This window comes from Camarhynchus parvulus, chromosome 2 (genome assembly GCF_901933205.1).
Source record: "Camarhynchus parvulus chromosome 2, STF_HiC, whole genome shotgun sequence".
In the NCBI taxonomy this organism is placed as follows: domain Eukaryota; kingdom Metazoa; phylum Chordata; class Aves; order Passeriformes; family Thraupidae; genus Camarhynchus; species Camarhynchus parvulus.
In genome coordinates, this window is record NC_044572.1 from 128,903,309 (window position 1) to 128,918,776 (window position 15,468).

The 15,468-nt window shown below is 57.4% G+C and overlaps 1 protein-coding gene across 1 annotated transcript; it reads right to left on the reverse strand.

Annotated features, from left to right (window-relative positions):
* Positions 1–804: 804 nt before the first annotated feature.
* GDF6 (growth differentiation factor 6) lies at positions 805–12,026 on the reverse strand. The gene is made up of 2 exons (XM_030943066.1): positions 11,627–12,026; positions 805–1,723 (listed from the first exon to the last, which is right to left on the reverse strand). The coding sequence occupies exons 1-2, from the start codon at positions 11,961–11,963 to the stop codon at positions 867–869; spliced, it is 1,194 nt and encodes a 397-aa protein (XP_030798926.1). The 5' UTR covers positions 11,964–12,026; the 3' UTR covers positions 805–866.
* Between the last annotated feature and the right edge of the window lie 3,442 nt (positions 12,027–15,468).

A 15,468-nucleotide genomic window follows, 5' to 3' on the forward strand; every position in this document is an offset into this window, starting at 1 on the left:
GTGGGGAAAAGCCTGAAACTACGAACATAATAATTACATTAAGAAAGGGCTAGGCATAGCTTCGAAGTGCACTTTCCTCAGGTGAAGCCACAGCTGAGACCAAAGGTGGGAAAGAACCAGAAATCTTACATAAAACGCCTTTTCCAGCACAACATTTGCATATAATACTGCTGCAAATTGCGAGGGCCGCCGAGACACAGCTACTCAGAGACCTGGCAATGGCATCCTCGCACTCTTCGTGGGACCCGAAGCAGTTTCCTTTCCAGTCCACCCCGTCGTGCTTTCTGTAACACTTCGCTCTTCACAGTTTGCTGTCTTAAAATAAAACCTAGCTGATAATTACAATCTTAAGCAACTCTCTGTTGTTTTTCTTTTCTCTTTTTTTTTTTCCCCTTGGGGGGAGAGAGGGAAGGGGGGGGCATAGGCTATTTCTGGCTGGTAAGCTTGCAGGAATGTGAAAGAGAGAGGGCAGAAATGAAACAGCCCTCTTCAGAGCAACTTCAGAGAGAGGGATCAGTCTGCTCTCTCTCCCTCCCCCGACTCTTTTTGTACTTGGTAAATTGCCTTCACCTTTGGAAGGAGGAGGATAGATCGCCAGATAAACCCCGGGGGAGGAGAGGGGAGCGGGGAAGGGACCGGGCGGGGGCCTCGCCGCCTGCCCGGCCCGCTCGCCCTTCCCCGCCGGCAGCCGCGGGCCGACGCTGCCGCAGCCCCCGCCGCCACCGCGGGCAGCGCGGCGGAGCCCCGGCGCCGGGCCGCCGTCCGCCGTGCCCTCCGCCCCGGCCGCGGGACGGGGGCCCCGCTCGCCGCTGCCGCCGCACCTCGCCAGACGCAGACCCGGCCGCCGCCGAGGGGCGTCCCGCCCGCTACCTGCAGCCGCAGGACTCCACCACCATGTCCTCGTACTGCTTGTACACCACGTTGTTGCCCGCGTCGATGTACAGGATGCTGATGGGGGTCAGCTTGGTGGGGACGCAGCAGCTGGGCGGCGTGGAGCCGGGGTCCATGGAGTTCATGAGGGTCTGGATGATGGCGTGGTTTGTGGGCTCCAGGTGGGAGCGCAGCGGGAAGTCGCAGACGCCCTCGCAGTGGTGGGCCTCGTATTCCAGCGGGGCGATGATCCAGTCGTCCCAGCCCAGCTCCTTGAAGTTGACGTGCAGCGGCTTCTTGCTGCAGCGCAGCCGGGCCTTCTTGCCGTGCCGCTTGCCGTGCCGGCTGGCGAAGGCGGTGCGGCGCTGGCGCCGGGCCGGCGGGCGGCGAGCGGCGGGTGGCGGGGGCGCGCCCAGCTCGGCGCGCAGCTCCCCGAGGAGGCTCCGCCGCCGCGCGCGGGTGAAGACCACCAGCAGCGCGCGCTCCTGCGGCGGCCGCGGCCGGCGCGCGAAGCCCAGGCCCCGCAGGTCGAGCCAGCGCCGCGGGCCGCGCTCCGCCGAGGCCCGCAGCTCCAGGCACAGCCGCTTCCCGGGCCGCTGCTCCCGCAGGCCCTGCTGCACGTCGAACACCTCCCAGCCGGCGGACGGGGCCGGGTCCAGGGCGCGGGAGTCCAGCGGTCGCGGCGAGAGGCAGGCGGAGAGCTGCACGTGCAGCGGGGCGGCGGGCGGCGGGCGGCCCCGCGGGGCCCGGCGGAACAGCCGCAGCTCGGCCCCCACGAGCTCCTCCGTCTCCGAGAGGGTCGACACATCAAACACATACTGCTGCCGCCTCAAGGGAGCGGGCGAGAGATCGTCTGCGAGATAAAAATAATTACAGTCAGTTGGGCTCGGGGGGATCTGCCGAGAGGTCTCTGAGGCGGGAAAGGGAGGGAGCACCGCCGGCTTGCCCGGCCGGGGCCGCTCCGGCCTGCCTGCCTCACCCCCCACCCCCTGCCGGACCGGGACCGGGGGAGGGCGGGGAGAGGAGAAAGAAGGAGAAGGGAATAATATGGAAAGGAAAGGGAAGAATGTGGAAAGGAAAGGAAGTATGGAAGAACCCGCACCAGACAGGAGACGGCTCTCCAGCACTAGAGGCAGACTCTGCCCCACGCACATCCTCTGCCTATCAGTCCCATATACACGTGCTCCTCTGAGGAAAACCTGGACTTCTTTTTTGACACATCCGTGTAGAAAGTGCAGCGCAGAAAGCAAACCAGATTCCCCTGAGCTGCTTTCCAATAAAATGTTTACAACCCAGCAAATACAAGAATTCCCAAAGGCCCTGTGTTTCCCCAGAAGCTAGTAAAGCTTGTGTAGATTTCTATAGTAAAAGTGTCACTGGAGCCTCTGTTCAGCAGCCCCTCGCCGCTTTTCCAAAATCAGCCCGCCCCAGGGGTAGAAACAGAGACTAAAGAAATATACACCCGCCTGTTATTTTTCGATATCAAAGGTCATTGCGATCCCTAATCAGTATGTTTCACAACCTCGGCTCTATCTGACAGGTCTCTGGGAACCTCCTGCGGGGCAAGAGAGACAAGGGGATGATTTATGCAAACCAAAAACCTTCAGACGCGACACGGCGATGTAAAAAATCAATGCGGATTAACGTGCAGTTAATCAGTGCGGATTAGCACACTCGACAGTGGCCCTGCGTCGCCGCGTGTTCCCCTGGACGTCAGCAGGGAGATGGAGCGTGGAGTGCAGCAGGGACAGCGGGAATTTCTGGGAAAAAGACCTGCCCCGCAGCCACGCCAGGGGATCCCCCTGCGGAGCCCGGCTGCCTGCCGAGCGCGTCCCCCTCGTTCCGCAGGGAGCCGCCGTGGGAGGCCCCGCCGCCCGCCCGGACCGCGCCGCGCACCCAGGCGGCACCTCCGGCTGCGGAGCCGGGCCCCGCACACCTGCCCGGCTCCCGGAGCACGGCCGCGGTCCTCGCCGGGCCCCGCACACCTGCCCGGCTCCCGGAGCACGGCCGCGGTCCCCGCCGGGCCCCCGCACACCTGCCCGGCTCCCGGAGCACGGCCGCGGTCCCCGCCTCGCCCCGCACACCTGCCCGGCTCCCGGAGCACGGCCGCGGTCCCCGCCTCGCCCGGCACCGAGGCACGAGGAGTCAGCAAGGAGAGGGAGTTCCCGAGCCGGGGCTTCTCCGCCTCCCCGGGGCTGAGCGCCGGCGGGAGCCATGCGGAATCCGTCAGGCCTTTCAGGCATCCCGGAAAATTTGAACCCAGGCCTTTCGCGTCCCTGCCTCCGCCTCCCACTTCAGGCTTGTCTGTTTCCTCGCGGCGGGGTTACTCCTTCCCAGCGAGGGGCGAGAGGCAGCCTGGTCGTGCATCCCGCTCAGGGAGTGCGGGAGGAGACTGAAAAAAACACGAGCAGAGCCCGAAAAATGTCGTCACAGTCCAGGTGACGACAACAGCTGCTTTATTGAGCTGTGAAAATAAAAGTGAAACCCGTCGGGAGCTGCCTAGAGGTGCTGGACAGTTTCATCAGCACTGCAAGTACAGACCAGGATTCGGTCCATGAGTCTCCTGTGGGTTTTGGGGGAGCGTGGGGGTAGTTCTGCCCTTCACAGGCGCGGGCCGTGGGCTGAGGTGCACGTGGTTGCAGGAGGAGGGTCCAACAGCTCAGGAGATCTCTGGTATCAGTGCCTCCTCCTTCAAGGGTGTCCTGGGAGCTTCAGAGAAAAGCGGATAAGCCCTCGGGTAAGAAGGCGCAGGTCCTCCTCCTTCTTCTCCTCTTTCTCGTCGTCTTGGTGGGGTTTTTTGGGTTTTCTTGTTTTTGTTTTTTGGGGTTTTTTTTTCTGCATCCAGCATCTGTCAGATACCCGGGCACCCGACAGGGCGCAGACCGATCTCCTGGCCCTGCCGAAATGCGTCGGACCTTCGTTCAAGGGTTCCAGCGACCGTCGAGGAAACTAGACCAGCATCTTCCTCTGCGGCTATCCCCAGCATCGGGATGTGGGCAGAGCCGGGCCTGGGCACGGATTGCTTTTTAATCGCTCTCGTTGCTTAGGGGATGGAGAGGCGGGTGTCGCGCTTTGTTTCAGAGAGAGATGCTCGCTCTCTTTGATACTCCCAGTCGCCATGGGATGGGGGTGAGGAGAGTGCTGCTGTCCCTCCGGAGCAGACAGCCCCACATACATTCCTCCTTGTCCTGTTCTTGACCAGCACCACGGTCCTGGGGTCCCGCATATCTCTGCCGCGGTGCAGGAGCAAGGCAGCACTGCCCGGCAGTCTTGGCTTTCAGGGAAAGGGCAGCCCTTTCCCGAGGGATGAGGGGACAGGAAGGTGACAGCGCCTCTCCCCTTCCCGAGGAACCGTCACACAGGTGGCCTGTCGCGGCGCAGGAAATAATCCCATTCGGGGGTAGCATTCAGGCATGCAGCTTAGACGGGAGGGAAGCAGCGAGAGGCTGAATTCCCCACATGCTCCCGCTGCTGAAAATGGGCTCTAAAGGGTTTGCAGACCTTTGTCACCCGGCGGTGCGGGAGGAAACCATCTCCAGCACTGTGGGTGCCAAAAGGCTTGCTCAGGTGTGCTCCCCAAGCAGCATCTTTTGAGACTCCGGTTTGGCGAGGCTTTGGGGCATTGCACGGCTGGTCCGGGTTGCTCGGTGGCATGGCACGCTGGCGACCCGGCCGGTTTGCAGAGAAATGTGCCCCCGGTCAAGCGGATCTGAGACGGCTTTCAGCAGCACCGAAACTCTGTGCTGGAAAAGTCCCACTGGCTCAGGCAGCTGCCGGCTCCCGTGCCTCTCTCGGGAGGGCAGGGAAAGGGGCAGGGCTGCCGGTTGTTTCAAATAAGCAGCTTTGGATCCGATCAGATAAACGCTATTTATTCACTCTTGTAACCTAATAATTCCAGATGAATACATAATCCTAAACCAGTACTGGCTCGCTCCCAGCGCAGTCGAGAGGGTGGGAAAAGCAGCGGAGGGCGGGGAGGGAAAGCGGGACCTCTGCAACCTCCACAAAACGGGGAGAGACGGGTCTAGGTTGGGGACCCTTTGTTCCAGCGACGCTGCTGCCTTCCCAGCACACAAAGAGCGGCAGCAGAGACGGCGTGGGGATACCCCGACTGTCCCTCTCTCTCCCCGTGAGCAGTGCACAACGGATAGGGGCTTGTCCTCTTCAGTTTTCCTTTAAACCCAAGGAGCGAATGGGGTAAACCCGGGGTTTCTAACAGCCAGCTCGAGATCTGCCTTTTTCTCAGGCCAGCTGAAGCTGTCCTTACAGATATTCCCGTTACCGAAATACTTGGTGCGAGCAGCAAAGTCATCCCAGCTGGGCTGGGGAAAGCCACATGGCAAAAAATGCACCGAGGAGGTGTGTTTATATTTGTAACGTTAATGTAGATAAATGTTAGCTCCGCCGTAAGTATTTGTTCTATTTCGACTCTCCATAGTTTATTCTTTTTTTTCGGGCGAAAATAAAATACTAGAAGCAGGGAGGGACAGAAGGAGGGAGTAGGTCTATCTGAAATTTAAGAATGTGTCAGTGGCGGATGGGAGAGAGCAGCCCCACTCCGTTCTGCCCCTCGCGAGGCGCTCGGGCAGCGGCGTGCCCAGTGCTCCCGCGGGCGGGTCGGGCCGGGCCGAGCCGGGCCGGGCCGGGGGCTGCGCCAGGCCCCCGCCCGCCTTCCCCCACGCTCTCCTTCGCCGTGCGGTGGCTGCGGTTTCAGCATCTCCGAAGCTGAATGAATGACTGGGTTGGGACGTTTCCCTCAATTCCCTGCGTGAAGCCTCTCCCGTTTCCCGGGTCGCTTTCTCGCCGCAGTCTGGGCTTTGAGGAGAGACGGGGGTTAACGAAGGCTACACAAAGTTTCCCTTTTCATGGCAGATCAGGTACTGGGCTCCCAGCCAATTCATCAGGGCTCAGATCTTAACTTTACATCGCTGCAAATTATACCCAAACCACATTCAAGAAGAATTTTCCCATTCCCAAATTCTCTTTCAAGCCATATTTAAACTCGCAAACCAAAAGCACATTTTCCGTTTAAAGACACTTTGCAGACACTCGCACAACAATAATCTGGAAATTAAAACATATATTGTCCCTAATTGCGAAGGTCTGCCCACACGTTGTCTGCGGAGTCGCAAGGCTGACAGGTATTTCTTTCGGAGTATTACCCAGGCTGTGGAAACAAGGGGCTGACTCTCCATGTGTGGTATTTCTCCGGGTTTCAATTCCACATCTCCCAGCGCCTGCCTCGCCGCGGTTTTTTATTACACCGAGTGATTAGATTTAAATGTATCGTTCGCTTCGCTATCGAGTAACCGAGAAAGACCACACCTTCCTCGGACGAATTCCCAATCCTGCCAAAAAACACTAACTAGTGGTTGGAGGGCTGTTTCTTTTTCTTTTCTTTTCTTTTCTTTTCTTTTCTTTTCTTTTCTTTTCTTTTCTTTTCTTTTCTTTTCTTTTCTTTTCTTTTCTTTTCTTTTCTTTTCTTTTCTTTTCTTTTCTTTTCTTTTCTTTTCTTTTCTTTTCTTTTCTTTTCTTTTCTTTTCTTTTCTTTTCCTCTCCTCGGAGCGGGGAGGCACCTGGCTGTGATATACCTTTGATCACCGCTGTACCGTACCAGCTCCGGGAAGGCTGCCTGCCCTTGCCCCACTCGCCACGAGCGACTCTCGGCCCTCGGGCATTGAGGGATCTCTGCAACACCCGCGGGACGCGTCCCGCAAGGCTCCGGGCCCTCGGCTGTCGGCATCGTCCCAGGAGATGCGCCAAGGCGGACGGGAGCTTCCTTGCGGGGTTTCTACCTGCTGTAACAGACCTTAACCCAATATCTTTCCCTTTCCCCATTTGCGATGCTTACAGTACCCGAAATACTTCGACGGAGGAGAAATAATTCCTCCGAAATTATTCGTATTGAGAAAATCGGCCTGAATATTCCCAGCGCTTGGAGCTAAGAAATGAAGCGAAAATATTACAGAGCGATAAATGTGGAAGCGCTAAGATACAGCAGCAAAGCATACAGATCTGGCCATAACTAGCAAAGACTGAATCATCCCCTTTCACTCATAAATCAGACTTCAGGCACGAGAGGACTTCTACTCTCAGTTTCAGCCTGCCCTGAAATCGCAAGGAAAGGAGGGTTTTCTCCGATCGACCGTTTTGGGGTTTTTTTCTACTGTGAAGGGAGGAGGTAAATGAGGAGGGCGAGGCACCCCGCTGCCGTGCACAGCACCGAGTGGCCCTGGCCTGCGCCGGCTTTTCTCCCCGCGGGCCACTCGGCTGCCGGTTGGGGCCAGCCCAGCTGCGGCACAGCATCTCCCCGCGGGCGGCGGAAACTCCACAGCTCCGAGGCGGAGACCTCGGACCTCCGTCCCCCACGTGTCCCCCCCTCAAAAAAAAAAAAGAAGAAAAAAAAAAAAAAAAAAAAACCACCACCAAACTCAAAAATTGCAACCTCTTAGCAAGCCCCGCAGGAGGGTTTCTGGATTAAAAAATCAAATAATAATAACGAAAAAAATCAGGACCAGGTCCGAAATGAGCCACCGGAATAGTTTGATATGCGTTAATTACTCGTCCTGTAAGCAGAGCGGCTCCGCGGCAGCGCGCCGCCCCGCCGAGCTGCCTGATCTGCGGAGCTCCCGGCGCCGCTTCCCGGACCGCCCTCCCGTGCGCGAGCCCTCGCGCCTTCTCCAGGGACAACAAACAAACGAAAGATAAACTAAAAAATACTCCCCCCGCCGACAGCCCCTATTTTCACTGGGAAGCGGCGAGAGGCGCAGCCGCCGAGGGGACGCTGCACTCCGCTCCGCCCGCGCCCCGGCCCCGCGCTCCGCTCCCTGCCGCAGCTCCCGCAGCTCGGGGGGCACAGCACCGACCCCCGAAACAGCTGCCGGCAGCGCGGAGCCGCCGCCGCGCCCCGCCCGCCCCCGCGCCACCGGCTCCGCGCGCGCGGAGGCCCCGCCGGGCCGGGCCGGGCCGGGCTGAGCCGGGCTGAGCCGGACCGCTCGCTCCTTTCCCGGGTGCACGGCGGGGATGAGGAGCGGCAGCTCGCTGCCGCGCTCCGACCGTCTGGTCTGCATTAGTGTTTTTATAAGGGGCTCAAACAAATCGAATACAAGGTCACCAAATAATTAACAGTTGTGAATTCCCTCCTTTCCCATTAAAATACTTCCCTGTTTATATTTCATTTTTCTTCTGCCAACGACAACACTGCTTGGGCAAAGGCGCTGCACAGCTTACACTACATTGCAGCTTTCGGTCCACCCAGAAACCCGCGGTTTTGCATAAATATGTTGTACTAGATGAACTTCAAGTGAGATTTACATTCTTTTCTTCTGCCACATGCACAGCCGAGCCATTTTCAGTTTCTGCACACGGGATCCCCCTTTCGTCCTAGCCGTCTATTCACCACGCTCACAACCCTCATGGCAAGAGCGAAATAACGATGTTCGGATCCCTGCCCATCCGAATCAGCTGCCTTCCAACTGGAACGCGAAACCGCATAAAGAAAACGGGGAGGGAAAAAGGAGACGTTCTTGACCTATTTCAATGTCCCCGTCCCTTAGGCACGGACCGCAGCATTTCGTACGCGGGAGCCCTGCCTTGGTGCCGGTGCTGCGGGCTCTGCAGACACAAAAGGGTGAGGCGAGGGGCACTCGCAGCAGCCGGCCCTCGTGGCAATCCCTTCCCACGGAGATCCTTTCGAAAATCGTGCTCCTTCGCACTCCAGCTATTTCTTTTTTGTTTTCGATTTGTTCCTAGTCATGCCGCGTTTCTTGCTAGCTGTGGGATTGCTTGTTTATAACTCCCTTCTCTAGCTCCCTCCCGCTCTCTCTTTTTTTTTTTTTTTTCTTCCCCTGCCTGGTGGAGTCCTTGCAGCTCCTAATTGTCCTGCCTTACTGTGGAGCTCCAATGCTGGGGGTCCTGAGGCCAGTGAGTGCACCATCTGCGTTTTAATGAGTTACTTCATGTGCCAACAGTAATTTTCCTACATTCAGCTAGGTCCTGTCTGATCTTGCGACCGTAACAAGGGGGAGAGAGTGGGGGGCGGTAGGGGGTGGAGAAGGGGGAATCGCAAACCCTTTCCCCCCTTTCTCCTCTCTTTCTACCGACGAGGGGAAAAAATTATATATGTATTAAGCAGTAGTGAGTCTTCACTCCCTCTCGCGCTACCCTGAAAACGATCTTATTATCTTCAAGCGGGAAGGGAAGAAGCGAAGCAACGGGAAGGGGCTGTCGGTGTCTGCGCCGAAGCGCTCTGCCCCGCAGCTTCGGAGGGCGGTGGGACGGGCGGGCTCGGGGCTGCTGCGGCCGGGAGCTGCTGCCGGTCAGAGCCGAGCGCCGGGCGGCCCCGCCGGACACGCAGGCACAGCAGCCGCCTCGCACGGGAAGGGCGCTTCTCGGCAGGACTAGAAGTTGCTTCGCGCTCCTCCGCGGGCTGCTGTCCCCTCGAAATGCTGCCATGCAGGATGGCGTGCGGCAGGTGGGACGGCCACCGCCGTATCCCACCCGGAGCTGCCGCTTAGGTAAAGAGCAGCCCTTCTAATTGGGTCAATTTGGGCGGCTATACTGTCTGCAAATGAAGTGACAGAAAATCTGCCCTCCCCCGCCTTCCCCGCTTTCCCTGAGCAAAGACTGTTCATCATCAGCACAACTCCAGTTCGCCAATTAACTGGGCTAGGAGCCCACGGGGAGGTGGGCAGTAAAATAGCTACCACTTCAGAGGAACGGAAGCTCTCTTGAAGTTTTTTGGTGATGTGCCATCGGCTGGTCCACTTCATTATGGGAGACTAGACAATATTTGATATGTTATGACATGAACACTCAATTAGATCACTGAGTTGAAATACTCCAATCAGTGGCTTGATGCTAAGCAACCCTCAGAAGGTCCAGCAGAAGGTCACAGCCTGTGACACATCAAATCAAAATCAATGGGGAAAAGTGAGGCTTTTCCTTAATCAAACCAGGACTTCTGTTAGCAAATCACTTCCCCCGGAGTAGAATCTCACATGCAGCGAGATGAGCTAAATTTGTTAAATTAACTGTCTTTCTTCTGGTTATCAAGAATAAGATGATATCGAGAGCGGCTCCATTTCCTGCAGCTCGCAGGATCAGCACCCCATTTCCTCTCCGTCAGGGGGAGCGGTCCAGCTCCTTTCTGACGGCTGAATTTTCGAAACCGTGTTTCTAGAAAGCGGGTCCTCTTCCCCCACCCCCGCTTTTAACAGCGACGAAGAAAACAACCCCAATAAGGCGAAGGCGGAGAGCAAAACCCCTTGTCCCCTTTCCCCTCGAAAACGTCTGCAGGCTTCCGACCGCGGGGGGCACATACTGTGGGCGCTCTCACGCGTCCTCCCGAGCCCAGAGAGGCGCGACCGAGGCGGGAGGCGAAGAGCCCCGCCGAGATCCGCCGCGGAAAGAACTTCCCGAGCCGGGGGTAGCAATGGGGCAAGGGGCCGAGCCTCGGGTGCCGTGGGCGGGGAGAAGCTTCCGACTCGGGGAGGCGGTGAAGGGGCTCGGTTTGGGTTCGGTTCGATTTGGTTTGGGACGATCGGCTTCTGCAGCTCCAGGGAGCCGTGTGATTTTTCCGGCGCTGTGTTTTGCCCTAAAACGGCTGGGACACGGCGGGAGGGCGGCGAGCTGCCCCCGCTCCCGGTGCTGCCAGCCCCCGGCAGGTACACCAGTGCCCGAGGAGGCGCGGACGGAGGGGAGGGTCTTCAGATGTGAGAGAGGGGGAGGAACGAAAGCACAACCTTCATTAAGAACCTGTTAATTAGTCTGTTCTTAATGGCTTACAACCAGGATAACGAAGAAAGGGGGAGGCAATGAAAGGGGCAGGGGGGCGTTTTTATGAAAGGGAAATTTTACTCTGGATCGACGAGAAATGTGCACCCGCGGCCCCGGGTACGAGCGATACGACGACGAGAGAAAAGCTCAGGAGGGCCCCGGGCTGGGCTGCAGGTCGCGGAGGGGGTCCGGGAGCCCCGCGGCACCGATGCTGCCCGGGAAGCTCTGCGGCCCGGGGTAGCGGGCTCCGCTGCCAATCCCGGCCCGGGGGTGCGTGAGGACCAACCCCGCACACAGCTCAAAGGATGCGGCCCCGAGCAGACGTCAAGACCGGCCGCCCCTCGCTGAGTCCCGGTACCGGGCGGTACCTGGGCTGCACCCTGCCCCCCCGCAAGTGGAGCCGGAGGGTCCCAGTCCCTGCGCTCTCGGAAGGGGCCGGGGCTCTTCCAGGTAACCCCGATAACGCGACCCGAGGCGAGAGCAGCCTCAGGCAGAAGATGTTTGCCTTCGGTCAGTCTAAACTTTCTTTTCGCCGTGCAGCCGCGTCGGTAAGAGCCACCCTTTATCCGGCGGGTGGAAAGAAACCAGAAGAGTGATATTTAATTCTTTTTTTTTTTTTCAAGGTTGAATTTACACCCAAATTCCGCCTGCAAAGCTGGGGCGTGTTTTCTACCAGCCCATGACGATTCGGGGAGGAACACTCGTGTTTCTCGCACGCAGCACTTAGGGCTGCCTCGGCTCGGGTTTAGTGCCGCGGGGCCGTTTTCTTTAAAATAAAACACCGCGACTCCCAATTCACCGAAAGATCTGCACTTGCTCGCAATACCGGGGCGGGGAACAGCACCGGTGACCGCTGCAGCGCTCTCTCACCTCCCCAGCACCAGGCTCCGCGGGACGGCGGCCTCGTACCGCGGAGCGCAGCGGGAAGGGGCATCCGCAGCCCCGGGGGGACCGGGAGGGGGGGGGGGGCAGAACTTACCTCGTCCCCTGTCTACAAAACTAGTGATGGTGTTGGCGGATTTGGACGACTGAAAAAAGCTGGCGTTGATGCCCAGTTTCTCCGCGATAGAGTAAGTCCGGAACAGAGACAGCATGTACTCGTGGGGTTCCGCTCGTGGGAGCGCCCGGTCCATGGCGTGTCCCCCTTGCCGCGGGCGGTTTTCCCGTGGGGACCGCGGCACTCTGCGGCTGCGACCACCTTTGGAGGAGGCGGCGAGCTCCGAAGAGGCAGGGAGGGAAGCCGGGAGGCAGCAAGGTAAATCCCAGAGGAGGCTGGCGAGCAAGGCGGCGGAGAGCAGGGCCCGGCGTGCATTCATAGCGAGAGGCGGCGGCGGTAGGGAGGAAGAGGAGGGCGGCCCGACGTGCGGCTCCGGCGGCCCACGGAGCGGCGCGGGGACTGCGCGGCGGCGCGGCGCGGAGCGGCGACTGCACCCGGGCGGGCTCGGCCCGCAGCCGCCCGCCCCGCCCCGTGGGTACCGCCCCGCCGCGCACCGCCCTGTGCGGGCACCCAGCCCGCCCCGCGGGGCGGTCCGCGGCGGGCGGGACACCCTGGTCGGGCGCTTGGGGGTCCCGTTGCTCCCTCCCCGCTGTGCTCTCCACGCGGGAAGCGGGCGAGGGCCGGAGAGAGATGCCGCGCGTCTTGCTGCCACCTCTCGGGTACCGCTTCACATCGACCCACCGGCGATGACATCTGTTCAGGTGCCTCACAGGTTCTCCAGGTTTGAGTGTGGGCAGATTCGTGCGATGCCAATGACTTTACTTGAGGCTCTTTGTATTCCCGTGGCTACGTGCCCGAAAACTTGGCACAAAGCAGGGGTCTTATAAGAAGGAGAATTTGGTGGCAAGTGAGGGTCTCACCTTGGATGTGCTAGGGCCCATGTAGCTAGCAGCCTTGAGGCTGGCCCTGACACCCATTGGAGAAGGAGGGGAAAGCATAGGGAGAGCCAGAGATCATTCTCCTTGTCTCAAAATCTGCAAATCAGCCACCAAGAGGGGACCAGCCCAAGTGGAGCACAGTGCCAGGCTGGAGCTGGGCAAAAAGCAGCACTGGGCACTACTGGGCAGTCAGCACTGTCAAGATAATCAGGGTAGCCTGGGGCAGGCAGGGCACACATTTGCCTTGTCCTGGTCATGCAAAAGACAGCAGTGGAGCAGAAATACAAGGATTCAGAAATTCACCCACCCCTTTTCATTTGGCTTTTCCGAGGTGCATCCTTCAGCATACAACTGGTGTCAGCGCTCCAATGGTCTCATCCAACCACCTGTCTAGGGTTCACAGCCATGACAAAGCACAATAACATGCTTGCATTACTCTACCTGTCCTGATGACTACTTTCTTCTTCACCTTCTCATCCTCCTGCCTGATCCATGGCACTGCTGCTGCAGACAGCCACAAACCACCCTCTTCCACTTCCCCATGTGGCTTTCCTCTGCCCTGTGCTTTTCCTCCTTTCCTGTCCTGATCTCCCATTGTCCTCCTCTTCCTACCTCTCCTATCTGCCCCAACTCTGCCACTGGAGGATTCTCCTCTAATTCCAGTAAGAGGTCATGTGTGTTTAGCTGTGAAAGCCTGGTCCACAGTAAATAAAGGGAATCTGAGATCTCTGACCATGCTCCTCCATCAGCTGCCATTCTTCATGCAGTCATACACTGGACTTGTGGACTTCTTCCCTGTTCTCATTTTTCCACTGAGAGCAGCTCATGCCTGGGCTTTGGCACCACTCCCAGTGCAACAGAGGATCAGTGGGACGAGGCAGACCCTGACAAGGCATATGAAGCAGGCTTCTCCCTGGCACATCCCAGTTTGCCTGTAGGGTTCTTAGTCCCACTGTGTTCCCCATCTCCTACGGAGAGACGCTAGGGACTATGAGGAACACAAGGGGAACATTCAAACAAGTGACAGGCTCAGGTTCCAAGTGAACCACACTGCATCTCTACTAGAAAAAAAGATAATTCCAAGGCAGGAGCTCACACTGTCCTGCAGCACTCCATACATGGCTTAGAGAGCTCCCTGGTGTGGTTTTGACCCATGTCAACTAGCACTTTCCCAGCCAATACCCAGGTCTGTTACAAGTTATGGCTTGTGCCAGGGGCTGTCCCTAGATGGCCATTGGGATGTGCCCATGTGGATGTGGGACACATCATACAGCTGGGATTCGAGAAAGGGGCCCATCACTGCCTTGGCTTCTTTTTAGCACGATAGATGTACTGCAAGGTGCTGGCAGATGAACTGTGAAGAGACAGGGCTACGAAAAAGTATCAGTGACAGTGCAGAAATGAGGCAAGTGTTCTGCAAAACCATTTCCCACTTCATTCTGTCCCATTTCTTCACCCCCTTTTATTTATTGCGCTTTCACTCCTCCTCTGTATCCTCTGGCTTCACTGACACCCTCCTGACCACTACCCTCCCTTTTCATCAGCTGCTTTTTGCACTGGGAGCATCCCCCACCTCCTGTCCCTTTGGCTTCTTTTTTCTGATGCTTCATTTTTGTTGCTTCTGCTCCCCTTTGCCACTCCCATCCTTTCTGCTTTGTACTTAGCATTTTGGCTATTTTTTTCTTGCCCTGACCCAGTTCCTTCCGGAGTCTTATCATCACTTTTTTGTTTTCTTCTGCCCCTTTTGTGTCCTATTCACTTATTCCATGCTCCTGCTGGCTATCTCCAATCAGCTGCCCAGCTCCAGTTTCTCCTCCGTCAACTTCTGCCCAACCCTAGCCCCCCAGGCTCTTTCTTTTCTCTCCTGCTGTATTTCATTGTCCTGTTTTTCTTTTCTGATATTGTTCCCACTTCCCACATCCCCTCCTTGTGGTCCCAAATGCTGCTGCTGCACGGCTGCCCTTTCCCACTCTCACTCTGCTGGTTTCCAGGGTTCCCTCTGGTGCTCCTGGAGTGTCTGTTCCCCTCCTGCCTTTGTCTCTTGGTCTGTCTCTCCTCTTCCCTCTTTGTTCTCGGCTTTTTCCTCCCTTGGCCTCCTCCTCTCCCAAGGGGAGGTAGTTTCATGCTAATGCAAAGCTGCAAGGTCTCAAGAGCAACTTCCATCAGCCTGATTTAATTTCTACCTGCTGCTTTTGCATGTTTTAACGCGTTCTCTAAAATTGACTTGGATGGCTGCTTTGCACTGTCACTTCTTTATCAGGGGCCTGACTTGAAGCCCTCTGCAGCCAACAGGGCCTTTCCTCTGGCTCTTGTGACCTTTGAGGCAGTGTGGAGGCTGAGGCCCTGCTGAGGCAGATGCCCCCATAGCACCCCAAGGCTGTTGCTCAGCGGGTGAGAGTGCACACAGGTAGCAGTGACAGCCATAATAAACAGGCAGTGCTGCTTTCCAGCCTGTTTCTCAGAGCTTTAGGGTGCTCAGGGTTGTCCCTGTGCCGTTTTGGAATACAATGCCATTGTTCAATACAGCTAATTGCCAAGACAGTCATTTAAGGGAATGACAGAACATGGAACTGTGGGGATATAACAATTGTGGTGCCTCATGGAGCAACGCAGTCAGGTCACTGAGAGGGACTTGAATATATTGAGCTGTCTTAAGAAGCTTTGGTTTTGATTGTCCCTGAGAAAACTGTGTGGAACTGGACCTGAGAACTGCAGGCAGGAGTGAGCACTTCATGGGGCAGCATGAGAATGAATCAGTGCCTGTGAGACACTTGAGATCCCCACTCCAGTGCATGGCAAAGAGTGAAATAATGGCAGCAACAATAAAAAGAGTAAAATAATAGCAGCCACCAGAAAAGAAGAATAGTGTTTTAAAAACTTGTTTCCTTTCTGGTTTTCTCAACAATAAAACTTGGCCAGATTTCAGTTTATAATTGCATTATACAT

Coding starts and splice junctions, on each gene's coding strand:
- GDF6 (XM_030943066.1), bottom strand. CDS start 11,963: ATGAATGCACGCCGGGCCCTGCTCTCCGCCGCCTTGCTCGCCAGCCTC. Junction 1,724..11,626: donor TTTTGTAGACAGGGGACGAG/GTAAGTTCTGCC, acceptor TTTATCTCGCAG/ACGATCTCTCGCCCGCTCCC.